Source organism: Callithrix jacchus, chromosome 5 (genome assembly GCF_049354715.1).
Source record: "Callithrix jacchus isolate 240 chromosome 5, calJac240_pri, whole genome shotgun sequence".
Lineage (NCBI taxonomy): Eukaryota > Metazoa > Chordata > Mammalia > Primates > Cebidae > Callithrix > Callithrix jacchus.
Window position 1 is genome coordinate 110,978,160 of NC_133506.1, and position 23,664 is coordinate 111,001,823.

The window sequence follows — 23,664 nt, forward strand, 5'->3', positions numbered from 1 at the left end:
AGCTAATGTCACCTGAGAACACAAGACTAAAATGACTGCAAATATCCAATGACACTCTTGATTTCCACCATCTTTGAACACTCCCAATCTAGTCTATATTTATCTTTTCAACAAATGCTTACTGAGCTATGTTTCAGACACTTTTTCCTCTTTGATAGTTTTATTGAGGTATAATTGATATATAATAAACTAAACATGATTAAGCAATTTGATAAATTTTGACATCTGTGTACACCCATGAAGCCATTACCATAATCAAGATAATGACCATATGTACCACCCCCAAATTTTCCTCATGCCCCTTTCTGAGCCCTCCTTTACCCCAAGCCACACTGACCTGCCTTCTGCCACTAAGTATGAGTTTGCATTTTCTAGAATTTCTTACCTTTGTTTTTAATATAATTTCTTTAATTGGAAGTTTATATAAATTTCTTTTTAAGAATGGCTGTGTTTAACTATAAGTTCATAAACTCCTGAAAATTTGATAACTGGCACTCAAAAGCCATAGGAACCAGCTTCCGCACAGAACTGGGTTGGGTAAGTGAATGGAATGGAACATGGTGGGAAAATCTGGGGATGGGATAATGTTCTATTTCTTCATCTTGGTGATGGTTAAATAGGAATTTCTGCGTGGTTAAAATGTATTGAGCTAAACACATACAATGTGTGGACTTTTCCCAATGTGGGTTAAACATCAATAAGATTCGCCTCCAAAAGGAAGTAGGATTAAAGAGGGAAAGGGGTCAAATCACTTCTTCAGAACTTAAAATTCTCTGGCTTTCTATTGCATTTTAGTTAAAATGTCAGCTCCTTCCCACAGCTTTCAAGCCTTGTCCTGCAGCTTCTAACCCCTGACCATATTTCCAGCGTCACTAACTCAGCCCTCAGTTTCCCAAACCTATCCATTTCCTTCCAGCCTCAGGGACTTTACATATGCTGTCCCCTTTACCTCAAGCTCTCTGCCACTGCGTTAGTCCACTTTTGCACTGCTATTAAGGAATATCTGAGATTGTGTAATTCCAAAAAAAAAAAAAAAAAAAAAAAAAGGAGGTTTGTTTTAGCTTACAGTTCTGCAGGCTGAGCAGCAAGTGTGGTGCCGGAACCTACTTCTAGCGAGGACCTCAGGGAGCTTACAATCATGGTAAAAGGCGAAGGGGGAGCCAGCACATCTCATGGCAATAAGGAAGCAAGATAGAGAGAGAGAGAGAGACAGAGAGAGAGAGAGGTCGTCAGGCTCTTTTAAACAACCAGATCTTCTGTGAACTCATTACTGATTACAGCAAGAACAGCACCAAGCCATTCATGGGGCATCTGCCCACTTGACTCAAACACCTCCCATCAGGCCCCACCTCCAGCACTGGGAATCACATTACGACATGAGATTTGGAGGGGACAAATAAATATCCAAACCATGTCAGCCACTTTCCCTACAGCAGCTACTTCCTTCTCATCCTTTAGAGCTCAGCCTCATCATCACGTTCCCAAGTGGCTGCCTTCTCTAAAGTCATGTTACTGTTTTTCTCAAACCCCTATTCGTTTTTTCTGCATGCTTTTTAAAGTGTGTAACCGTTTCTTCATCTGTTTGCCTTTGACCTTTGCCTCCTACTTAACTGTAAACTCCAAGAGGCCAGGAATCACAGGTTGTGTCTTGTTCATCTGTGTAACCCAGACACAATGTAAGGGACCTAGGAGGTCTTTAATAAAAATGTGATGAATGGAGCAGTTAATTCTTGGTTTTCTTATGGAATGCAAGGAAACTGTGCCCCAGAGGATGTGTGTAAATGTAAGGAGTGGGAGCAGAGGAGTCAGCCTAATATGCTGATTATAAAGCCTTTTAGGTCACTCCTTACCAGCTGCAGATTCCGTGTCTTACTTCCTGTGATAGTCTGAAGGTTCACATCAGATGAAGACTGAAGCCTTGATGCCTAATGTCATGAGCAGAGGTGGAATTGGAATTACTATCTCCTGATTCCCAAACTAGAGCTCACCTCTCTTTGTCATATTTTCAGAGGCTGGAACTGGGGAGTGGGGAAGGAATGAGGAAACTGGAGAGAAGGAGCATGAGCTTTTAACACATGCAGACATGGAAGAGCATCTGGCTTTATAACTGCCTGGTTCAGTTCTTAAGCACATAGCCAAGTCTCTCAGGCCTCAGTTTTCTCATCACTAAAATGGGGATCATAATGACTATTGTATAGGAATCTTGCAAGGAATGAAGGAAACGATATACCTAAAGTGCCTATTTCATCCTTGCTGTTTAGTGAAAACCCAGTTGGTTCCTTTTGTTCCCTGTAGTGGCAGTAGCCACTGCGGGCTGGGAAAGATAAGCCTTCCCCTCATATTTCATGAATGTCCAATCATGGCACTGATTGTTGCCCAATTTAATTAATGCCCTAGCTGTGGGTTGACATTCTCAGGCTTTAACTGCCTAAGAAAAGTGCTGGTACCACAATGCTGTGCTAACACATCAAGCTTCTCCTCTTGAATGTCTAATGAATTCATTCCTCTAGTCACTCTGAGAAGAGTAAGAAAATTAAAGCATAGATTGGATTAAAAACGATGACAGTTATAAGGCATAAAATCAATAATCCCCCACTTTCCCAAAAAACTGGAACCTTTTTCATGTCGAAAATATAGTGAGACATCTTCTGACATGCTTATCTGGTGATGCTATTCTCCTAAGAACAATCTTTTCTAATTACAGGTATTTAGCTTCTCATTAAAACTTGGTTACACTGATTTTAGGATTCCAGGCATTAAAATGTTGCACTGAGTGAAGTGCGGGGAGAGGAAGGAAAGTGATATATTTTTAGTATTTACTTTCTTGCAGACACTGTGCTGGCTATTCACCACCCTATGAGATAGGCATATCCTTCTTCGTGTTAAGAACTTCAGATTTCACTTAATTTGAGTGTCAAAGATGCCATTTGGGTAGAATCTAGATGCTGTAACAGAGACTTAGAAAGTAGAGGGGTTCCACTATGTTAGAAGTTTGTTTCTTTCTTGTATAACTCTCCAGATGTGGGCAGCCTGGGATTGTAGGGTTGCTCTGCTCTCCTCAAGCTGGTGCTTCCATTTCTGAAAGTAAGATGGCTGCCCCCTGCTGCCATTGCATTTGCATCCCACACAGCAGAGACAGGGAAAGACAAGGCAACCTTTTCTTAAGGGCATGATTCAGAAGTGCCAGACATCATCTTTGATCATATCGCTAAAGAGCTTAGATGATTTAAATAAAACAGAAGTTCATTCCTCTCACATGTGACAGTCTAAGGGTAAGCAGCTTGAGGGCTTCCACAGTATCAGGGGCCACATTTCTTGTTTTTTCCATTATCCACCAGGGTTTGCAATCTTTTACACAGCTGAGGGCAGCTTGCCACCATGTGTGTCCATGTTCCAGCCAAAAAAACTGAGAGAAAGGAAGAGAAGACAATCCTTTTCCTCTTGAGGCACAACCTGGAAATTGTTCACCTCACTTCTGCTCATATCCCATTGGCCAGAATATGGTCACATGGCCAAAACTAGCTGCAAGGGAAGCTGGTAAATGTGCCTAGCTAAAACTGGGTAATTTTGTTACTAAAGGAAGAAGGAATAAATGGTTTCTGCTAGAAAAAAACTCTTCCATCATAGGAAACTATTGTAGGGATTTGTGCATGTGATACAATTGAACTTATTTGTCAGAAATTTTGTGACTATTGGATAGAAAGTGCACAGCAGAGGGTAGACACAAGCATGGAACCAGGAAGAGTAATTGAGGAATAAAGTGGCCTGGTCTAGGGTGTAGCAGCTGAGATGTAAGTGGTCTGATTCAAGATATATTTGGAAATGTACTATATTTTGAAATGCCCTCAGCACACACACACAAGAATAATAATAACACAAATTTATAAATGAAAAAATAAAGCTCAGCAGGATTTTCTGTAGGGTGGATATGGAGTGTGACAAAGAAAGAGGGGTTGAGGATATTTGGATAAAGACTTCAAGTCACTCAGGTTCAGCTCAATGAAGTTTCCTTAATCCACAGGTCCATGGCAGTCATGCTATCATATCATCCTGATTTTTCTTCCTAAAACATATCTCTATCTGAAATTATCTTGCTTAGTTTTTCTCTTGGCTTATTTTCTCTTGCCACTAAAAGATATGCTCCATGGAGTAGAAATGCTTTCTATCTTGTTCATTATTCTAGTGTTGGTACCTAGAACAATGCCTGGCACACAGTAATATTAAGAACCAGCACTTGAAAGCCAACATTTACTTAACACTTCTTGAAGGGATGAATCAGTTAGATAACGGTTGATGTTTCTGAAGATGGTAATTGAATAAAAAGAAAAATTAAATAATATAATAAGGAAATAGAATGACAGCAGCCAGAAATCTACACATTGAAGAGGCTACCATGTTCTTTAAAAATGATTAAATATTGACCAATGCTGTCACATTTATGATGTTGTTTATCTAGAGTTTACAATCCACAGGTACCCTAGTAGAAAAGTTGGTTATTTTAAAATAATAAATGATCAGGCTGCTCTCAAATATCTCAACTCTCCCTTTAGCCCAGTAGATTTTTTTTTAAGCAATCCCTAGAGATTTAAAGGGAAAAGAGTATGACTCAAGAATTCTAAAAGCAGTCAAATTGTCATCCAAGCATGAAAGAACTGTGGAAACATATCATCTGGACATTTTCTCTGGAATGGAAAGATATCATTAGGGGCCCTAAGCATGATTATGGTGTTGAGGCATATAAGCATTATTGGTGAGCATTAAAATATATTTAACCTAAAATAAAGTCCGAATATTTTTAATAATTATCATTGTAAAACATAATGTGAATGTTATGTTTCTTGAAAGAAAAGCAACACAATGTAAAATAATAATCTAAGATTAATTTTGCTGCTTTAACAGATACCAAATTAACACAGTTTAAATAAGATGAAGTTGATTTCTCCCTGCACAATGGTCTGATTGTAAACAGTCCACAGCTGCTCTGGAGTTCCATGGTACTAGGCACACAGGTTTCCTCTCTCTTGTTAGTCTCCATCTCCTAAAGGGTAGCTGTCTTCAGCTTTGTTGACTAGGGTTCATGACCATGTTCACTGGGTTCATGTTCTAGGAGCAAGAAAGGTTAAAAGGTGGAGAGGGAGCAGAAATTGAACACATCTCTTTTACTCACATCCAATTAATCATCCTATGACCACACTTAGCAGCAAGGGAAGCTGGAAAATGTAGTCTTCAGCTGGGTGGCACATGTCTACCTAAAATCCTCTATGATTATAGAAGTAGTAGAGAAAAGACATGTGTGGGGAGAGAAACTATCAATCTTTGCAATTCTACTTCAAGGGCTGTTGTGAGAATGAAATGAAATATATCAGGACACATGCTTAATATTTGCACCTAAACATTGAGTGTTCAGGAATATTAGGTATTTTTTTTAATGAAAAGAACCTATTTTTCCTTATAGAAATGATCTATGTTGGTTATAAAATATTCAAACAATATAAAAGAACACAAAAAAGTCAAGGTCACTTGGGACCTCATCATCACAGTCAACCATTGATAACACTATGCCTGTATCTGATAATTTATCAGATGTTTATTTGCATCCCAGTATGTGGTAAGACAAAGGGGCAAAAATGAGCCTTCCAAATCTAGTCCATTTCCTTTTGAATTTATCTCACTGATACAAAATTATGAAAAAAAGTAATTCTTATAAATATTTCGGCACTTAAAATGTATTCTCTATTTATAGAAGAAATAGCTGGTATATATGTATTATTTCAACTATATTAGTTCTGTTATATATTTTTGCTATGTTAATTGGTACAAAAAATTATGATGGTTATATCTTCTTTGGGGACTGGACCATTCATTAACGATAACACCTCCCCTTGATTTTGAATGTCTGATCTTAGCATCACAACCCTTCCTTCCTTTCTTCTTCCACTTGTCTGGACACTTAGGTTGATACATGAGTTTGTCCCCAAGCAGGTTCAGAACCTGAATAGGTTAATCTTTTTAAGGGCTCAGTTTCCTTCTCCCGTTCCCTTACAACAACTAGGTACAGTTCATAGCCACCTGCTTTGTACTTACTAATCTTAGGTTTTATAAGAACCTGAGATATTTCTAACACTACATATCCCATTTGGATACATTTCCCCCACATTCAAAAAGATTGAGCCAAATTGTAACAGCAACTCAAATCTAGAGAGTTTGAGTTTTCATTAGATTTCAAGCGAAGCCATCAATTCACAGCTAATGTGTAGTTCAAAGGCATTGTAAGGGTTTCCTTTGATGCCTTTGAAAATGTCACATATACCTTAACATTTTGTGCTTCATCTATAGAGAAGCAGCCACTTCAGAGTTGGCATCTCTATTTACAAAGAGGCAAATATGAGCCTTCCAAATTTAGTCAAATTCTTTTTGAATTTATCTCATTAATGTAAAACTATGAAAAAAAAAAAAAAGAGTAAATCCTGGCTTGTTTGCACCTATTTTTTTCCTAAGAAAATAATAAAAATGATGCCTACAACTATTTGGGGGTGCCCATTACGTGCCAAGCATTTCACATGCATCATATTTACTCTGATCCTCACAGTCACCTGCCATGTGAGTGTGATTACCACCACTGCTCAGATAAGAGTCCTTAAGGGAAAGTCACAAGGAGAGCTGCACACGTAGACTGACAGTGGCAAGAGGGAGCTGGGGGCCAAGCCTGTTCTGTTTAACTGCAAAACCTTGGTTTGTTCCACTGCTCTAAGAACTGGACTTCTGAAGGAAATGGGCAATTCTTTGTTTTTCTATGTTTTGAGTAATGTTTCCTCTTTTTCTCTTCCTGAATGCTCTTAACTAGAGTCTAAATTTCATATGCAGCTACAGAAATGCAAGTCTGAAGGAATGGAAGGATAAAACCTGTTTAATTCACAGTTCAGCAAACAAATACAATTTGCTTAAATAAACCCACCAGGAGGGTTGGTGGAATCAAGTCTCTTATTATTTAGGGCTGTAATTTCAGAATGTACCTCGGTGATTTAACAAAGAACACCGATATCAAATATTACTCTCTATTTATTGCAAATACCATAGAAAGTTTTTGTTGCTGTTTGCAATACATAATCTCTGTAGCAAAACATTATATCTAGTTTCAGAAATGCTAACTGCATTTGGATGGCAAAACAGGTAAAATTTTCTGGAGTACTTAATTGTGTTTCTTACAACCAACTAAAACACTTAATATGTAACTTTGGGAAATAAAGAGTTGTTCCTTTTAAATGTAGGTATATTTTCAATAATGTGCAATACAAGATGTTTTGGTATAACTGACTAAAAGGCCTGGGAATGACTTAATGGGAAATGAGGAAATGGTTAGACCAAACCTATACCATTATATCTGTTGGAATTTCCTACAGATTCAGGCCCCTCTTCAGACTTACTGATTCAAAATTTTGAGAGGTAGAGCTACAGACATGTGCTTTTAGAAATTTCATGGGTAATTTTGATGTGCTTCCCTGGTTACAAACCCCTGGTCTGGAGCCAGGTGTGTATCTTTAGTACACTCAGTAGCAACAATGAAACATTTTCTTTCCAATGCTGGCTGCCACTACAAACAGTTATTCTTCCCTGTCTCTTTTTTCACTGGAAGAAAAAGAAATTTATGCAGTGAGGTAAAGATGGGCAGATGTTCTCAACAATGGATGAGATATGGATCATCTCATTCTCAGAGAAATGTACCTTACTTGTCTGCCATGAATACCTGATGCAGATGGAGTTTAATAGACACTTGAATGCTAGGAAAGGGTTTTGGGAATGATAAATGCAGGGACTTTTTTTGTGTGTGGAGGTACAGAGTCTTGCTCTGTCACTCAGTCTGGAGTGCAGTGGCACGGTCTTGGATCACTGCAACCTTCTCCTCCCAGGTTCCAGCAATTCTTGTGGCTCAGCCTCCCAAGTAGCTGGGATTATAGGCATGTGCCATCATGCCTGGCTAATTTTTGAATTTTTAGTAGAGATGGGGTTTCACCATGTTGGCCAGGCTGGTCTTGAACTCCTGACCTCAGGTGATCTGCCCACCTCAGCCTCCCAAACTGCTGAGATTACAGATGTGAGCCACTGCTCCTGGCCTCAGTTTTTACTAACAAAGACCAACAAATAAACCAAAATACTTTTTTTTTCCCATTCAATCATATGGTGAATAGATGGACACAACATTGGGAATCATGGAGTCCAGCTGCTTTATTTTACATTAAGGGAAACTGAGCCCAACTTTGGGAAGTGACTTCTGTGTCACACAGCTTTTTCCTACAGTACAAACCATTCAATTCAATGGCCAACTTCAGAATGCAAACCAAGCTTTCTATTCCTTTTTGGAAACTTGCCTCATTGAAATTAGAAAGAACACAGAAACAGCTGTTCAACCATGCCCAGAAATGAGATTCCATTCTTCAATAAAGCACCAAAACTTTGGCTAAGGAGTGTTAACAGAGAAAAAAGATCAGCCTGTAACAGATTCTTCAGCAAAGTTGCCCGTCCTCACAGAGGCTCACAAGAAGTGAAATAACCAGAGTTATTTTTCTATTAGCTTTCCTGTTATCAATGTGAATTGTCCTTCCAGAACAGATATTTGAGAGTAGGCTTAGCTGAATCTTCATTACATGCTGTTTTTCTGGATCTATTCTCAGAGAGGAGCTTTCCTATTCTCAATCTCTCTTCCTTCTCTAGCCCCTAAACAAAAACCTGGAGAAGAGCATTTGTATCAGGGTAAAGTTCTGGTATCAAATAATCCATATCCTATCATTAATGCCTTGTTGGATGTTATGGACTGAATTGTGTCCCCTCCCCTGTTCCATTCATATGTTGAAGTCCTGGCTCCCAGTACTCAGAATGTGGCTATATTTGGAAATAAGGTCATTGAAGAGATAATTTTGTTAAAATGAGGTCATTGGGGCAGGCCGTAATCCAATATGACTTGTATCCTTACAAGAAGAGGAAATCAGGACAAAGACACATGAAGAGGGAAGACCATGTGAAAAAACAGGAAGAAGACGGCCGTCTACAAGGCCAGGAGAGACTCCGAAGAAACCTACCCTGCTGACATGTTGATCTTGGACCTCTAGCCTCCAGAACTGTAAGACTATAAAGCTCTTTTTAAGCTACCCAGTCAGTGGTACTTTGTTATGTCAGCTCTAGCAAACTAATACATTGGATGTTTCATTCATTTGATATGGATGTGAAATTTAATTCCACTCTTTAACAACTGCATGCTCAAAATGGAGTGTCCATGTCATCATTTCGACCCTTTAGTTAAAATGAAAATGAAAATCTGGGCTAGGCATAGTGGTGCATGCCTGTAATCCCAGTACTTTGGGAGGCCAAGGTGGGCAAATTGCTTGAGCTTGAGCAACATGGCAAAACTTTGTCTCTACAAACTTAGCCAGGCATGGTGGTACATGCCTATAGTTCCAGCTACTTGGGAGGCTGAGGTGGGAGGATTGTTTTAGCCTGGGAGGTCAAGGCTACAGTGAGCTAAGATCATGTCATTTCACTCTATTCTGGGTGACAGAGTAACACCCTGTCTAAAAAAATAAAATGAAGGCCAGGAATCAGGATGTCTGTGTTGGCAAATACCCGAAAACCCAATTCTAAAATAACAAATGAGATGCTCAAACCGCTCAAAGGTCAAGAGGTAGTACAGGCTTCAAGTACAGTTTGAGCAGGGTGTGGCCTCCTCTACTTCTCCCTATTTATCAGGTGTGTGGTTGGGTTGGTTCCTCTCAATGTGGAAAGATGGCATCAGTAGGTATACATGCTTCTCTATTTCTATCCAAGAAGAAAGGATGGCATCAAGTAACTATAAGAAGTCCAGGCTTTCCTCTCATTGAGCCAGTCATTGTAACCCTAATAATAATAACAACTAATATTTAATGTACTCTTAATATGTGCCAGGCACTCTTCCAAGTGCATCTTCTACACGATTCTGCAATATGAAATAAGATAGATGAACCTTGCATATGTTATGCTAAGTGAAATAAGCTAGTCACAGAAAGACAAACACTGCATGATTCCATTTAGCTGAGGAATTTAAAATAGTCAAATTCAAAGACTCAGAATGGAATGGTGGTTTCTAGGGGCTGGAGCGAGGAGGAAAAGGGGAATTAACAATCATTGGGCATAAAGTTTCAGTCAAACAAGATAAATAAGTTCTGGATATCTGTACAACATTGCACCTACGATCCACAATAATTTGTTTTACAGCTAAAAAAATTTGAGGAGGGTAGATCTCATGTTAAATGTTATTACAATAAAATTTTCAAAGCAAATAATAAACATAAAGCCTAAACAAAGCAAAACAAACAGCAATCTTTTATTTGTTAATTTAGTCAAGTCCAACACCCATGAACTGAGAGAGGAGGCAAGCCCCCCCCACCAGCTAAAATAATAAGATTGATATGCAAGGTGAAGGACAGAAGTTAGGAAAGCGGCCAGAGTATGAGCTGCAGCCGTGTGTTTGACAAGTTATAACTCTGTCCCATGCTTCAGATTTCCTTAATGATCTAGCTTAGTACAGGCAAAAAACAAGATACATTCTTCACAGTACTGTTTTCTCCTTGCAGGTACAGATGCCAACAGAAATCGATTGAGGAAGCATGCAGCGTTCCAGAAATTCACCAACACCTGATCAGCTTTTTGCGTGCAAGTTAAAGTGACCTCTTGGGTCAAACCCTAGTTCCCTTTGATTCTGACATTTGCAGAGGGGTGCGAAAACCTCTTTGCTTGTTCTGGGTTGTGTGAGCTGCTTTCTCTTTTACCCTTGATGTACGGTAAGAAAGGAGCAATCAGAGACAGACATTTGGTGAGGCTTTAGTTTGTTCCACTTTCACTCTTGTCCCCAACTCCCGCCTCGTCTATGCTGGGTGTTCACTGTACAAATTAAATGTTCAGATCTGATACTTTCCAATTTGTAAACCTGAATTCAATCAGACTTTTATCATGGGTCATACAAAGCAGAAATGCATGTGTATCATGATTTCTGGAGTTCTAGTGAATCAAGTGTTAATTTCACAAGGCTTCATTGATTTGAAATAAATAATGGGCAATTTTCCTTCTGAAGGCTAAATATTGGTATAAATTAGTTCAACTTTTTTTTGAAAATAATTTGACAATACTTTATTGAAAGTTACAAAATGTTTGTATCTTTTATATAACAATCCCAACCCCTAGGGGTTATTAAAAGTGGAGGGAGGAAGCTTCATGCACAACAATGTTCATTCAAGACTGTCTTAGAATAACATAAATGTAAACCAAATAACACATATTCCAACCATATGCATAGCTAAGACATGTATAGTAGAAACTTCTTGGGGGAAATATTATGTAACTATTAGTAGTTCCCTTTGTTTGGAACACTTTCCACCCCTTCTGCCTTATGCCTCTGTCAGCTAACTCCCACTTAGTCTTCAAGACTCAGAGTACCCACCACTGAGCTTATATAACACCTGGGCACACCTCTATTAAAACATGTGAAGCCCACTGCATTGTAACCCATTATTTTTGCCTGTTAGTGTCTCCCACTGGATTGCAATTCACTGAGGCAGAGTCTGTCATTTGTGCAACAAGTTAAAAATCAGAAAGCAATGGTGCAAGAAATAAAATTATTTCTGATATATAGAATTTAGCTTCAGCTAATTCAGACCTGCCTTCGTTCCCTGCTCCTCAACCCTCTCCAGTAGCCAGCAGCAACAGCAGCAGCAGCATTGCCCCTGAAGTCTCTTGTGGAAGGTGGCAAATCTGCCGATAAGCTTTCTAGTAGGAGTGTCTTTGGGGAGGGAGTGAGTGGGAGACTAGAACTGGGGCCAGGGGAATATTCCTGCAAAACTCCAGGAACCATCAGCATTCCACTTCTTGCAAAGTTTGTTTCCATGTCTGAGTTGTTCTACATAGTGCACAAATTGGGACTGCAAACGTGCAAACGATCGGTGTGAATTCATGTACACTGAAAGGTGATGCCCGTTTCCTTCTTGCAGGCAGATCTGCCTTAGAAAGCTTGAAAGTGGACGCAGCTCTGCGCCAGCTATCAGCGATTTGAGCTCGCTTTCCGACCCCATTCATTTTCCAGCCCGGCTCCCAGATACTTCGAGCGGCGCTCCCTTTTGCCCGCCCGACTTCTGAGCGGAGCGCTTGGGTGGGAGGAGAACCGGCAAATCCTCGCGGGCGCTGGGCGCTCGCGGAGCCGCCCGCGCCCGGCCCCGTCACGTTGGCTGCCGAGCGCATCCCGGCTGCTCCCTGGCGGGGAGGCGCCGAGGGTAGCTAAGGGGAGCAGGTCACGTGAGAGGAGGAGTCTGACCTACTTTCCAGGCGGCAGGCGCATGCGCACTTCCCATCTGCGCGCTGCCCGGGAGGCTCACGTGGAATCGCACGTGCCTGGTCCTCCAGCTAGGGGATCCGGGCCGGGCGCTCGCAGGGGTGGGTCCGCGGTGGGACGGGAGGCGGGGCGCGGCGGGGCGGAGCACGGGGAGACTCAGTCTGCGGGTCCCGCAATTATCCGTGACAACCGCAGCCTCTGGAGAGCTGTTTAGGCGCCCCGCGGGGCTTCCCAGGAATTCATCAAATTCAACATTAGTGAATTCGAAAATTAAGACAAAGTGACTGTACTTCTGCCCTGTAAATCACCAACTCCGCAACTCATAATTTATCCTGCAGATAGGCTTCCGGTTTTGTGAAATGAAGTCCCTGCAAGGATAATCATTACATCATTATTGGACATCCCAAGCGGCCAGAAACTGTCTAAATGTCCAACAATAAAACCGGTTAAATTCGTAGAAACATAAATTGTGATTGGGCCATACTTGACGTTCTCTGCAGCTCTTAAATAGACTGCTCTCTAGACACTGATATGAAAAGACCTTCAAGATACATTATGTGATTTTAAAAAATGCAGAACAGTGTATAGGATGCTGACATTTGTGAGAAAAAAATTATATATATATGTTATGAACAGACTAATTCTGGAAAAATATATTGGATAACTGGGGGTGGGGGTCAGGGAAGACGCAAGACTCCACAGTTATGTAACTTTTAAATTTTGTACCATGGATGATTAATCTTTTTTTCTTTTTCAAATAACATTTAAAAACAGAGTTATTTAGCACTTACTCTGTGCTGGGCACCAGCTTTTATGTAAATCATTTCCTTCTAGAAAGTTTGTCATGTACAGTATCTGCCACATTTCCTGTTCTGTTCAGCTTGAATCTTAATGTCTTAAGCTTTCTGATAAACTGTTAAGACATTTTTTTAAATCCCCATATGAACAACCCAATTCCTCCACATTAAGATTCTTTTCAAGTTTTGTCTCTTGAGGGAAGGTATCTTAACCAAGAGGCTCTCAGCAACAAATATTTGCATAATAAAGTGGGCACAGCAGTTTTACATCTGTGATTAGCTTTTACTTTCCCAATTACTCTGTGAGTTTGTAGTGCACATATTATTATCGTTGTGGTTATTACATATGTGTTAGTTATATTTGGTTGCAAATAACTAAATTGTTTGCAAGTAACTAAAAGACCAACTCTAAGTGGCTTGGACGGTAAAGTTCATTTAACTTTAGGTTGGATGTTGGAATTTAGGGATACATTGATTTGCCTGCTAAACAATGCCACCAGGACCTTGTTTTTTTCTAATCTTCTGCCAAGGTTGCCATAGTGTCAGCTTCATCTAAAGCTTTGGGAGGCTGGGCGCGGTTGCTCACGCCTGTAACCCTAGTACTAGGGAGGCCGAGGTGGGTGGACTGCCTGAGATCAGCAGTTCAAGACCAGTCTTGGCAACATGGCAAAACCCCGTCTCTACTAAAAAATACAAAAATTAGCTGGTGTGGTCGTTCATGCCTGTAGTCCCACCTATTTGGGATGCTGAGGCACCAGAATCTCTTGAGCCTGGGAGGTGGAGGTTGCAGTGAGCTGAGATCCCCACACTGCACTCCAGCCTGGGCGATAGAGTGAGACCCTGTCTCAAAAAAAAAAGCAAAGCTATGGGAAAGTCTCACTTAGTAAAAATGCTTCTTCCGAGAAGCAGCAAGCAAACATCCTCCCTATACTCCTTGGCCTCAAGTTGGGGCAAGTGACCCCCTTGAACCAATAACAGTAGCAGGAGAAGGAATTATGCCGATTCATTTGCATTAATCTGTTAGTCCATGTGCTTTGAGGGGAGCTAAAGAAAACAGACAAATAGCCTATGGATGGTGCGAAGCGATCACCACAAAACCTCTTAATCATTACCATCACTCCTAGTGCTATTATTCCCCTCTTTCTGGTGTGGCAAATAATGAAGTGATAGCTCTTGACTTCCTGAAGCTTATGCGGGCAGTATACTTGCATTTTCCCTCTACTGTATACCTTCCCAGTGATGGAGTAAGAGCATGAACACATCAGAAAAGTCTGTCTCCAGTCTAGCAAAACAAATTGAGTTATAATGAGAAATCAGTGATGCCATTATGGCAGAATTATATATAAGGAAGTGTGCAAACACCACATTTATGTTCTATCTCTTTATCCACCCATTCAGTAGGTATCAACCTTCTGTTATCTGTGGAAGCATAAAGGCTCATACAGAAAATACAGCAGACATTCATGACCAAGTTCCTGAACTCAGAGGGAAACAGTCAAGTCAGGCAAGCAAGATGAATACTGGGGAAATGTTGAAATAATGATATGAGACAGCATGCAATTAAGTGCCTAAGTGGATGATAATGCAGTGTGGCAGATGTTGAGAGCAGAGGCAGGGACTGGTTGAAACAAAGATAGCAAATAGGAGTGGGCCTTGAAGGATTGCTCAGATGAGATACAATAAGCACGGGAGAAGGGATGTGTAGATAGTTGGACAATATGAGCAAAAGAGTACAGGTGGCGGCTGGGCACAGTGGCTCACGCCTGTAATCCCAGCACTTTGGGAGACTGAGGCAGGTGGATCATGAGGTCAGGAGTTCGAGACAAGCCTGGTTCACATGGTGAAACCCCGTCTCTACTAAAAATACAAAAATTAACTGGGTGCAGTGGCGTGCGCCTGTAATCCCAGCTCCTCAGGAGGCTGAGGCAAAAGAATTGCTTGAACCCAGGAGGTGGAGGTTGCAGTGAGCCAAGATCTCTCCACTGCACTCCAACTTGGGCAACAAAGCAAGACTCCATCTTGGGGGGGAAAAAAAAAGAATACAGGTGGAAATGAATCTGGTGTTCTCAAGATTAGAAGAAAGACCTACTGGCATGGGGGGTTTGTGTTGGAGGAATCAGAAGTGATGCTGAAAATGTAAGAAACCAGGTTCCTCAGGCCCCACCACCTGGTGGATATAGATGCGTTGTAGTGAAATTGCCCTGGCTTCTGTTCCCACCTGCTCATTGTTTCCAAGTCTCAACCAGTTATACCAGAGAGTACCCGAGGGTCTTTCACAAGTGTTCACAGATGAGTCAGTCAATCACTGTCACCCCACAGCATCTGCCTGCTGTGCTCTTTCTCTCCTGTTCTGCTCCCCCTAACTTCACCCTTTCATAGAAAAACAAGATGGAAGATGTCTCACCACCACTCTGCTAGTTATATGAGAGGCAGGGGAAGAGTCAAGAATGATTCCAAGCATATCCACATTTGCTGCCTGGTGTGTCAAAACGGGACACATTACACACAGAGCATGCTATAATTAGCATGGTCATGCCAGAAGGGGAAGGAATCTCATCGAACACATTGGGTTTTAAAATATTTAAATATTTAATAACTTGTCAATTCAAGATTGAGGCCTTCTCTCAAGGGAGGCATGAGGCCAGTGCAGCTACCAGGGTACAAAATTTAAGCGGGTGCTCACTCTTGGGGTGGTGCTAGAGTGAACTTACAGGAATAATGTGCCATAGTATTTGTCTTGTGGTCTGGACAGGCCAAAACTAGAAACTTTAAAGTGTCCATCTGAAACTGTAAGGTCCCCAGCTTATCGGTCTTAACAGTAGGCAGAGATATTCATACCCATATATTTATTTGTCTGTGATGCTTTTTTTTCTTGTGAAAGTCTTTCTTCTTTATCCTTCTTACTACAGTTCAAATCATAAACTTTGAGTTTTTCACTAGTTGTGTGAACTGATGTGGACATATATGCTGTATATTCATTTGACAGTGAAACAAACGTACATTAAGGATCCGAAAAGATAGACCAGGAGATTCATTAGTTGTTGGGTCTATGAAGAAAATAAACAAAAATTAACAAAAGCCTTACTTTCCAGGAGATGCCAGCCTGGTAGGGGAGATAGTCTTTAAGGAGAAGACAGGCAGGTGTGAATGTTTGTCAGGGTGGGTGGGGGTCGAGGACCTGAAAGTGTGAATGGCCGTCTCTACCATAGTTGGTGATAGATGGGAGGCAGCATCCTACCTTCATTAGCATGTGATACCTGAGCTGGGTCTTAAAGGTGAGACCCCCATAAGCCAGGCATTGTACAGGCATTTTGGGTAGAGAAAGGAGGAGTATTTACATCCTAGATTTAAAAAAATCTCTCAGTTGGAGACAGAACTGAAGAGAGAAAATTGTGAAGTTCCTGAGCAATGCGCAACAGAAGATTCTACTCACTGTTATGAAGGGACAGGAGAAAGGGCAAGGTGCCTGATGTGTGGAAACTGGGAGAAAGTTTTGGAGTTTTGGGTGTGACAAAGCCATCCATTTCATCGCCCTTGTTATAGGAGGTGTAAACATTACCAGGCAAGGTGGAGCATATTTGCACAGGGAGACAAGTTGTTACAGGCCTGGAAATTCGCTTTCTCTTTCCCTTTTGATGCTTAACATTATTTGAAAATCTCTGATGATGGAGATGGCATGCCCTGAGACCAGTAGGTAGAAAAAGTTACCAAAATGTCCTGTGTTAGAGGAAGGCATGACTGGTGTCAGGCTTTCAATTCCCAATTGAGGACAAAGCATGTGTTTGATAGTGGGCCATCTTATTATCAGGGAAGTATTGGCCAGAAATGTACATAATATTGGGAGCTCATAGATGAGCAGAAGGACCCCTGTTTTCCCTTCCCCACATTTTCTGAAAAACAATACTTTGTGAAATGCTGTAGCAGGAACATCCACTGAAGAATCTTTTGGAATATTAGCCCTGGCCTCCTGCTTTGACAGGGTACTTGTAGTGCAATAACTTGTTCTCAGATAACCAAGTTACTGGTATGTATCAGTCAGCATAGGCTGGGGTGGGTCATAGTAAAAAAAAAAAAAACTTGAATACCAGTGACTTGAAAGGGTAAAGATTTATTTCTTTTTAAAATTGAATTAGTTTATTTATTTTGAAGCAGAATTTTGCTCTGTGACCGAGGCTGGAATGCTGCAGCATAATCATGGCTCACTGCAGCCTCAAACTCCTAGGCGCCTATCTCAGCCTCCCAAGTAGCTGGGACTACAGGCATGCACCACCACACCTAGCTAATTAGGATGTGGAGAAATAGGAACACTTTTACACTGTTGGTGGGAGTGTAAATTAGTTCAACCATTGTGGAAGACAGTGTGGCGATTCCTCAAGGTCCTAGAAACAGAAATTCCTTTTACTTAGCAATGCCATTACTGGGTATATATCCAAAGGATTATAAATCGTTCTATTGTAAAGACACGTGCACACATATATTCATTGCAGCACTGTTGACAATAGCAAAGACCTGGAACCAACCCAAATGCCCATCAATGATAAACTAGACAAGGAAAATGTGGCACATATACACCATGGAATACTATGCAGCCATAAAAAACAATGAGTTCATGTCATTTGTAGGGACATGGATGAATCTGGAAACCATCATTCTCAGCACACTGACACAAGAATAGAAAATTAAAGACCACATGTTTTCACTCATAGGCAGGTGCTGAACAATGAGAACACATGGACACAGGGAGGGGAGCATCACACACTGGGGTTGTTGGGAGAGACTAGGGGAGGGACAGTGAGCAATAGGGAGGTTGGAAAGGGATATCATGGGGAGAAATGCCAGATATAGATGATGGGGGGATGGAGGCAGCAAACCACATTGCCATGTGTGTACCTATTCTACAATCCTGCATGATCTGCACATGTGCTCCAGAACCTACAATACAATTAAAAATTTTTTTGTATAGATGGGAGTTGTGTTAGTCTGTTTCACACTGCTATAAAGAATACCTGAGACTGGGTAATTTATAAATGAAAGAAGGTTAATTGACTCCACATGACTGGGGAGGCCTCAAGAAACTTACAATCATGGTGGAAGCCAAAGGGGAAACAAGGCACATCTTACATGGCAGCAGGCAAGAGAGAGAGAGCATGTGAAATGGTTCTCAACAAAGTGCAGTGTTGCCCCCTGGAGACATTTGTTAATGTCCGGAGAGGTTTGGCTTGCCACAACTTTGGGGCTGGTAGGAAGTGGGTGCTGCTGGCATCTAGTGGATAGAGGCCAGGGATGCTGCTAAACATCCTCCAGTGCACAGAGCTGCCTCCTTCAACAAAGACTTATCCAGCCCTAATGTCAGTAGAACCGAAGGAGAGAAACTGGTTTAGAGCGGTAGCGAGTGGTGATGGTGAGAAACGATCAACTTCTCGATATATTTTGAAGACAGTGCTAGTGGGATTCGCTGATGAACTGCAGATGGAGTGTAAGAGGAAGAAAGGAGCCAAGGGTGACTTCAAGTTTGTTGCTGGAGCAACAGAGAAAGTGGAGTTTCCATTAACCCAGAAGGGGAAGACACTGGGAGGAGCCGATCTTGGAAGCAAAGCCAGGTATTTGGTTTTAGACATGTCAAATTCCATCAGGGCGTTGCTCCCATCCCCAGTGTTAAACAGGGATCTCATTGTATATATTGCCGGTGAAAAGTGCACAGATAATCCAAAGCAGATAGCTCTTCAATTATTTATATATTGCTGGACTGCATCATACGATATTCTCCCAGCAAGTTCATTATCCTATTTATATTTTGCTTATGTGGGTATTCACCTGGGTTTATGATTCTGGAATGTGATCTCCTTGAGAAGAGAAGATGAGAAAGCTTAGGAAGCAGGAGACCAGGAGAGAGCTAATAACCACTTAGCATTAGGGTCTAGGCCGATACCAAAGATTATCTTGTCTTTACCAGGGGGTGGTGATCAATCTCTCTGTTCATGGTCATGGGTGGAGAGGCTGGAATGTGATCACCTATGCTTTCTTTCAGTGTGACACCTGTTACAGATGCCACAATATCTACAGTGAAGTATCAAGTGAGGAGTGTCCATATCCTGAAGTGGGTAGGTGCTCACTGGAGCTGGGTAGGGCCACATTCCAGCTTTGCCATGGACTGCATCCTTGTTATGTATGAGTTATGTGAATTCTCTGAGCTTCAGTCTTATCATCTGTAGAATTAGCACTACATTAGTTCACTCAAACGGTGATGCAAGTATTAAACGAGCTAATACATGTAAAGTGCTTAGACTACTGTTAGACACATAGTAAGTGCTCAGTAAACATTTACTTACTATTATTGAGAAGATTTCAGGTTAGGGATGGAAAAGATCCTAGTTCAAGTTCCAGTTTTGTGGCCATGAACTTTCTCTGAACTTCAGTTGCCTCATCTTCAAAATGGCTGTGATAAAAATATCTGTAGCTAAAAGATATGAAGACTGCATTAAACAGTCTACATAAAGCAGGCAGCAGATGACCTGCCTGACTTTAGCAAGCACTCAGAGAACAGACCTAGAACATAAGCAAATGAAAGCAAAATCTCATAGGGTGACTTGAACAGACTTATATCTTGAAACACGGTGAAGACCATTTACATACTTCCAGAGGTTGCTGAGGAGCCAGAGCCCCAAAGAACCTGATGCCACCAGCTAGAGTTCTTATTTCTAGGCAGGCAGTCCTAGTATGGAAGAGACAAGCCTGGGACTGGACGCAACATGTTATGTTATGTTTTATGTTATGTTATGTTAACTTCAAAGGAAGAGGACAAAGGAAGAAATGATAGTAGTTTGAAACACATGAAGAAAAAATAAACCCAAAAGTAAACCCTCAGCATTCCATTGTGCCTGAGAAAGGACAGAGCAGGCTCCATAGAAAGTAGATACTCAGATGGGCTTGCCTTGGGAGTAGAACTCGTGACACCCTTCCAACTAAGTCCAGAATGTGGTATGGGGCAGAGCAGAGGATTGACATGTAAGTCATGGGAGAAGATGCATGTTTTCTACTTTTCAGGCCAGGACAACAGCATTCTGAATCTGTATGTTGCCAGTCATTCAGTTCACCCACATTTACTGAGTGCTTGCCATGGACAATAAGCTGTGGCAGCCACTGGGATACAGAGGTGGATAAGATACCATCTGTGCCTTCAGCTGTCTTACAGGACAGTAACAAGATAGGCATATACACAACTAACTCAGATGCAAAGCCGGGTAGAATTTAATGCTTTATCAGAGGAGGTGTGGGATGCAGCTCAGACTTACCAAGAGTCATCGAAGATGACAGAGAAAGGACAGCTTTGATCCAGCCACAGTGCCAAGAGGTGGGAATGCAGGAAATAATAGAATTCAGTCCCTGTCCTAAAGCAGCCCCTCTGCCAGTAAGGTCCAGGACTGTTGGTGTGTGGCTCATCTGCCACGTGTAGGCAGGTGATCTTATCCCTGGGTAGATCTCAGCTTCTCCTCGGTAACCACCTTTTGCTTCCCTTGATCTCCTTCCACATTGAGCTATCACCAGTCTTGACATTATGAGATCAGAAACTCACACTAGAAGGACTCCTTGGGAATTATCTATTCAATGTTTTTCAAATGCCCTGTAGCGATGAAGTTTTTTGGACTTTGTCCCAAAAGTTCCAAGGGGCTCTGTAGGTGAGGAAATAAAGGAAAGAAATGAAGCTACATCCTCTTTAATTTCAACCAGAGCAGCTCTGTTTTTATTTATTTTAATGGTTTTCATTTTCATATGAGCTTTCACTTAAACACAGGGTTATGCAGCTGGAAAAGGTTTGGGAGCCACTAATTTTATTTTTATAGAGATGAGATCTGGAAGAGAAATGGCTTTTCAAGATATTAGCCGAGAGCCTGGGTTTCCAACTTGTGGGCCACTGAGATTTCCACTGTGCCCACTGCCTCCCTGTGAAGTGGGAGCATATCTGCAGGGGAGCCTCGAGCTTCTCCCTGAAGTGAGGGGAGCGAGGTTATGTGATTGGTTTACACTGGGGAGGTAATGGAGAGCGTGGAAGAGCTGTTGTTTGTTGGTACTGCTTGGCACCTCTCCTGGTCTGCAGGTCAAGGTGGTGTTACGTGAGCACATAGAATATGGGCCTGTGCTGGGAAAGAACCCGAGAACCTCTCCCTGATTCTGGGAAATAGAGCTCCATTGGGAGCTCCTGGGAGTGAGAATAGGAAGGTGGCTGGAAGTAAGTGTGTTTCTAAAGAGGGATAGCTTAGGAAGTGCCCCAGAAGAAAAAGAAATAAGTGGCTTTTCCCTGGACACCGGAAATTTGGGCAGCTTTTAGGCTAAGGATTCATTTGCTGAATGCCTATGGGGGAAACAAAGGTGAATGGTAGATTTGTGGTCTGTAACATAAAGAAACCTATAATCCAGTGGGGAAGTTAGGGCAAGTACATTTATAACACAAGGGTGAAAGAAAGAAGGTCAGAAGAAGTAAGAAGACACAAGCCATGGGATCTAGATCATTGTGAAGGGGAGATCATTGGCACTTCCTGGTGCAGGGATGCTTTGAGGTGGCACTTAAAGCCAGGCAAGCCAGAAGGAGATGGGTAAGGACACTGCACACAGAGGGCACAGGAGGAGCAGGAGACAAGTCCTCACTGTCTCTGAATGGAAAGAGGGATACTTTGGTCTGGTTTGAGCACATAGGCTCTGAAAGGCTATTCTGGACTGAATCACTTTCTTCCCAGAACCTGAGGTGAAGTCCTCAGGGGTCCCTCTTCTCTGAAATACCAAGCAGGCCATCACTGATATAGGTAGATTTGGGAATTTGTCTTTGCTGCCTAGGGAGAGGGAGCCAGGTTCAGATAGAGATGGTAGGAGACTTCCACATGAAGTAATGTTTCATCTCTTTTTCCGTTCCTTCCCGGGGGGAGAAGGTAAGAGCTGATAACTTATAGGGCCCTGTAAGCTATGGGGCTGGGAAGGGGGTATGTGGATGGCATTCACTTGGAACTCTGTCTTCCTCTCCTAACTTGGAAACTCTGTCTTCCTCTCCTAAAACAGCTTGGAAACCAGCGAGGTCAAGGGAAATTAGCAGCCTCCCCCAGCCAGGATGGAAACGTAATTATTGCTCCTTTGGCACTTCCCCAGGTTAGCCACCTGACACAAATAAGGGAGAAGGGAGGGCATGGATCACAATGAACCAAGGGCAGCTCTTCTCCCCAGCGAGAGAGTAGAAAAATGCCAGAGGTAGGGAGTAGGAAGGAGACAGTAGAGCCAGCCTTGAATGACACACTGGATCTGATGAATTTCAGTTCTTACAAAATTAAGTCATTATCAAAGACAACTTGGGGATAATGAAATGCTTTCCAAGCTATTTGGTTGCTCTTGATAAAAGAAATATGCAAATAAAATAATGATATTTCCCACTATGGATGTGTGACCTGGTGAACCCAAGGGTTACCGCTCACAGTCTCAGGCCAGGGAGCCAACAAGTGAACATCCTTTTGAGCTAATTTGGATATTTATGTTTTCCTTAAAAAAAAAATCGACATTAGCATAGAAGTATGCATGCTGTGTTCTCAAAGTTTAAAGACAAAAATCCTATCTCTATACTTTTATAAACTTTTAATATGCATTCTGTAATAAGCCTGCAGTAGAATAACATTTATTTTCATGGTCAAAACACCTTAATATAGTAAAGTACAATAGGGTAACCAAAAAAAATGAAACAATTTTTGTAAACATACATATGTGTGGAATGAAAGAAAAAGAATGAAGTTACATATATTTATTTTCTTTTCATCTTTTATCTTGTTTTGTTTGTTTTTTTGAGACAGCCTGCTATGTCGCTCAGGTTGGAGTGCAGTGGCACAATCTTGGCTCACTGCAACCTCCACCTCCCAGGTTCAAGCAATTCTCCTGCCTCAACCTCCCCAGCTGGGACTACAGGTATGTGCCACCATGTCTGGATAATTTTTGTATTTTTAGTAGATACCATGTTTTCCCATGTTGGCCAGGCTGATCTTGAACTCCTGACCTCAGGTAATCCACCCGCTTCAGCCTCCCAAAGTGCTGGGATTACAGACGTGAACCACCGCACCCAGTCTTATATACATATACTTCTGTGCTTGTTTGTCCTCTCCAAAGTTCTTCATTGAGAATACCTTTGTAATTAATTAGCTAAATTTTTTAAAAGAAGCAAGGGCATTTCTTGTTTCTTTCTTCTCTAAGAATAAAGGGGAAACATGCAATTGTAGAATCCGGTTTCAAATCCCCTCGCCTTTAATTCTTGAGATACACAGCATATGTGGTATGCAGAAGCAGGTGTGGTCTGACTCTCATAGAGAGGACAGGGAGAGGCAACAGCCTCCCTAGCCTTGGTGACCCGAATACAGCAGCGTGGCTCAAGCTTACGCTAGTGTTTTTATTAGGCTGTCTCATGGTGAGATTGTTTGCATTGCACTTCAAGAAGGCTAAGGACCTGTATTTTCTTCTTGTGTGCCAAAATTGGTCAATGCCTCAAGCATTCTG

General features: G+C 41.6%; 1 protein-coding gene across 1 annotated transcript in view; it reads right to left on the reverse strand.

The window, feature by feature from the left end:
- Positions 1–4,969: 4,969 nt before the first annotated feature.
- The window catches only part of STXBP4 (syntaxin binding protein 4), a 259,468-nt gene continuing 240,773 nt past the window's right edge, over positions 4,970–23,664 (reverse strand). The window contains exon 18 of the mRNA XM_035301150.3: positions 4,970–5,103. Coding sequence (XP_035157041.3) covers positions 5,097–5,103 — 7 coding nt within the window. The 3' untranslated portion in view covers positions 4,970–5,096. The remainder of the gene's footprint in view (positions 5,104–23,664) is intronic.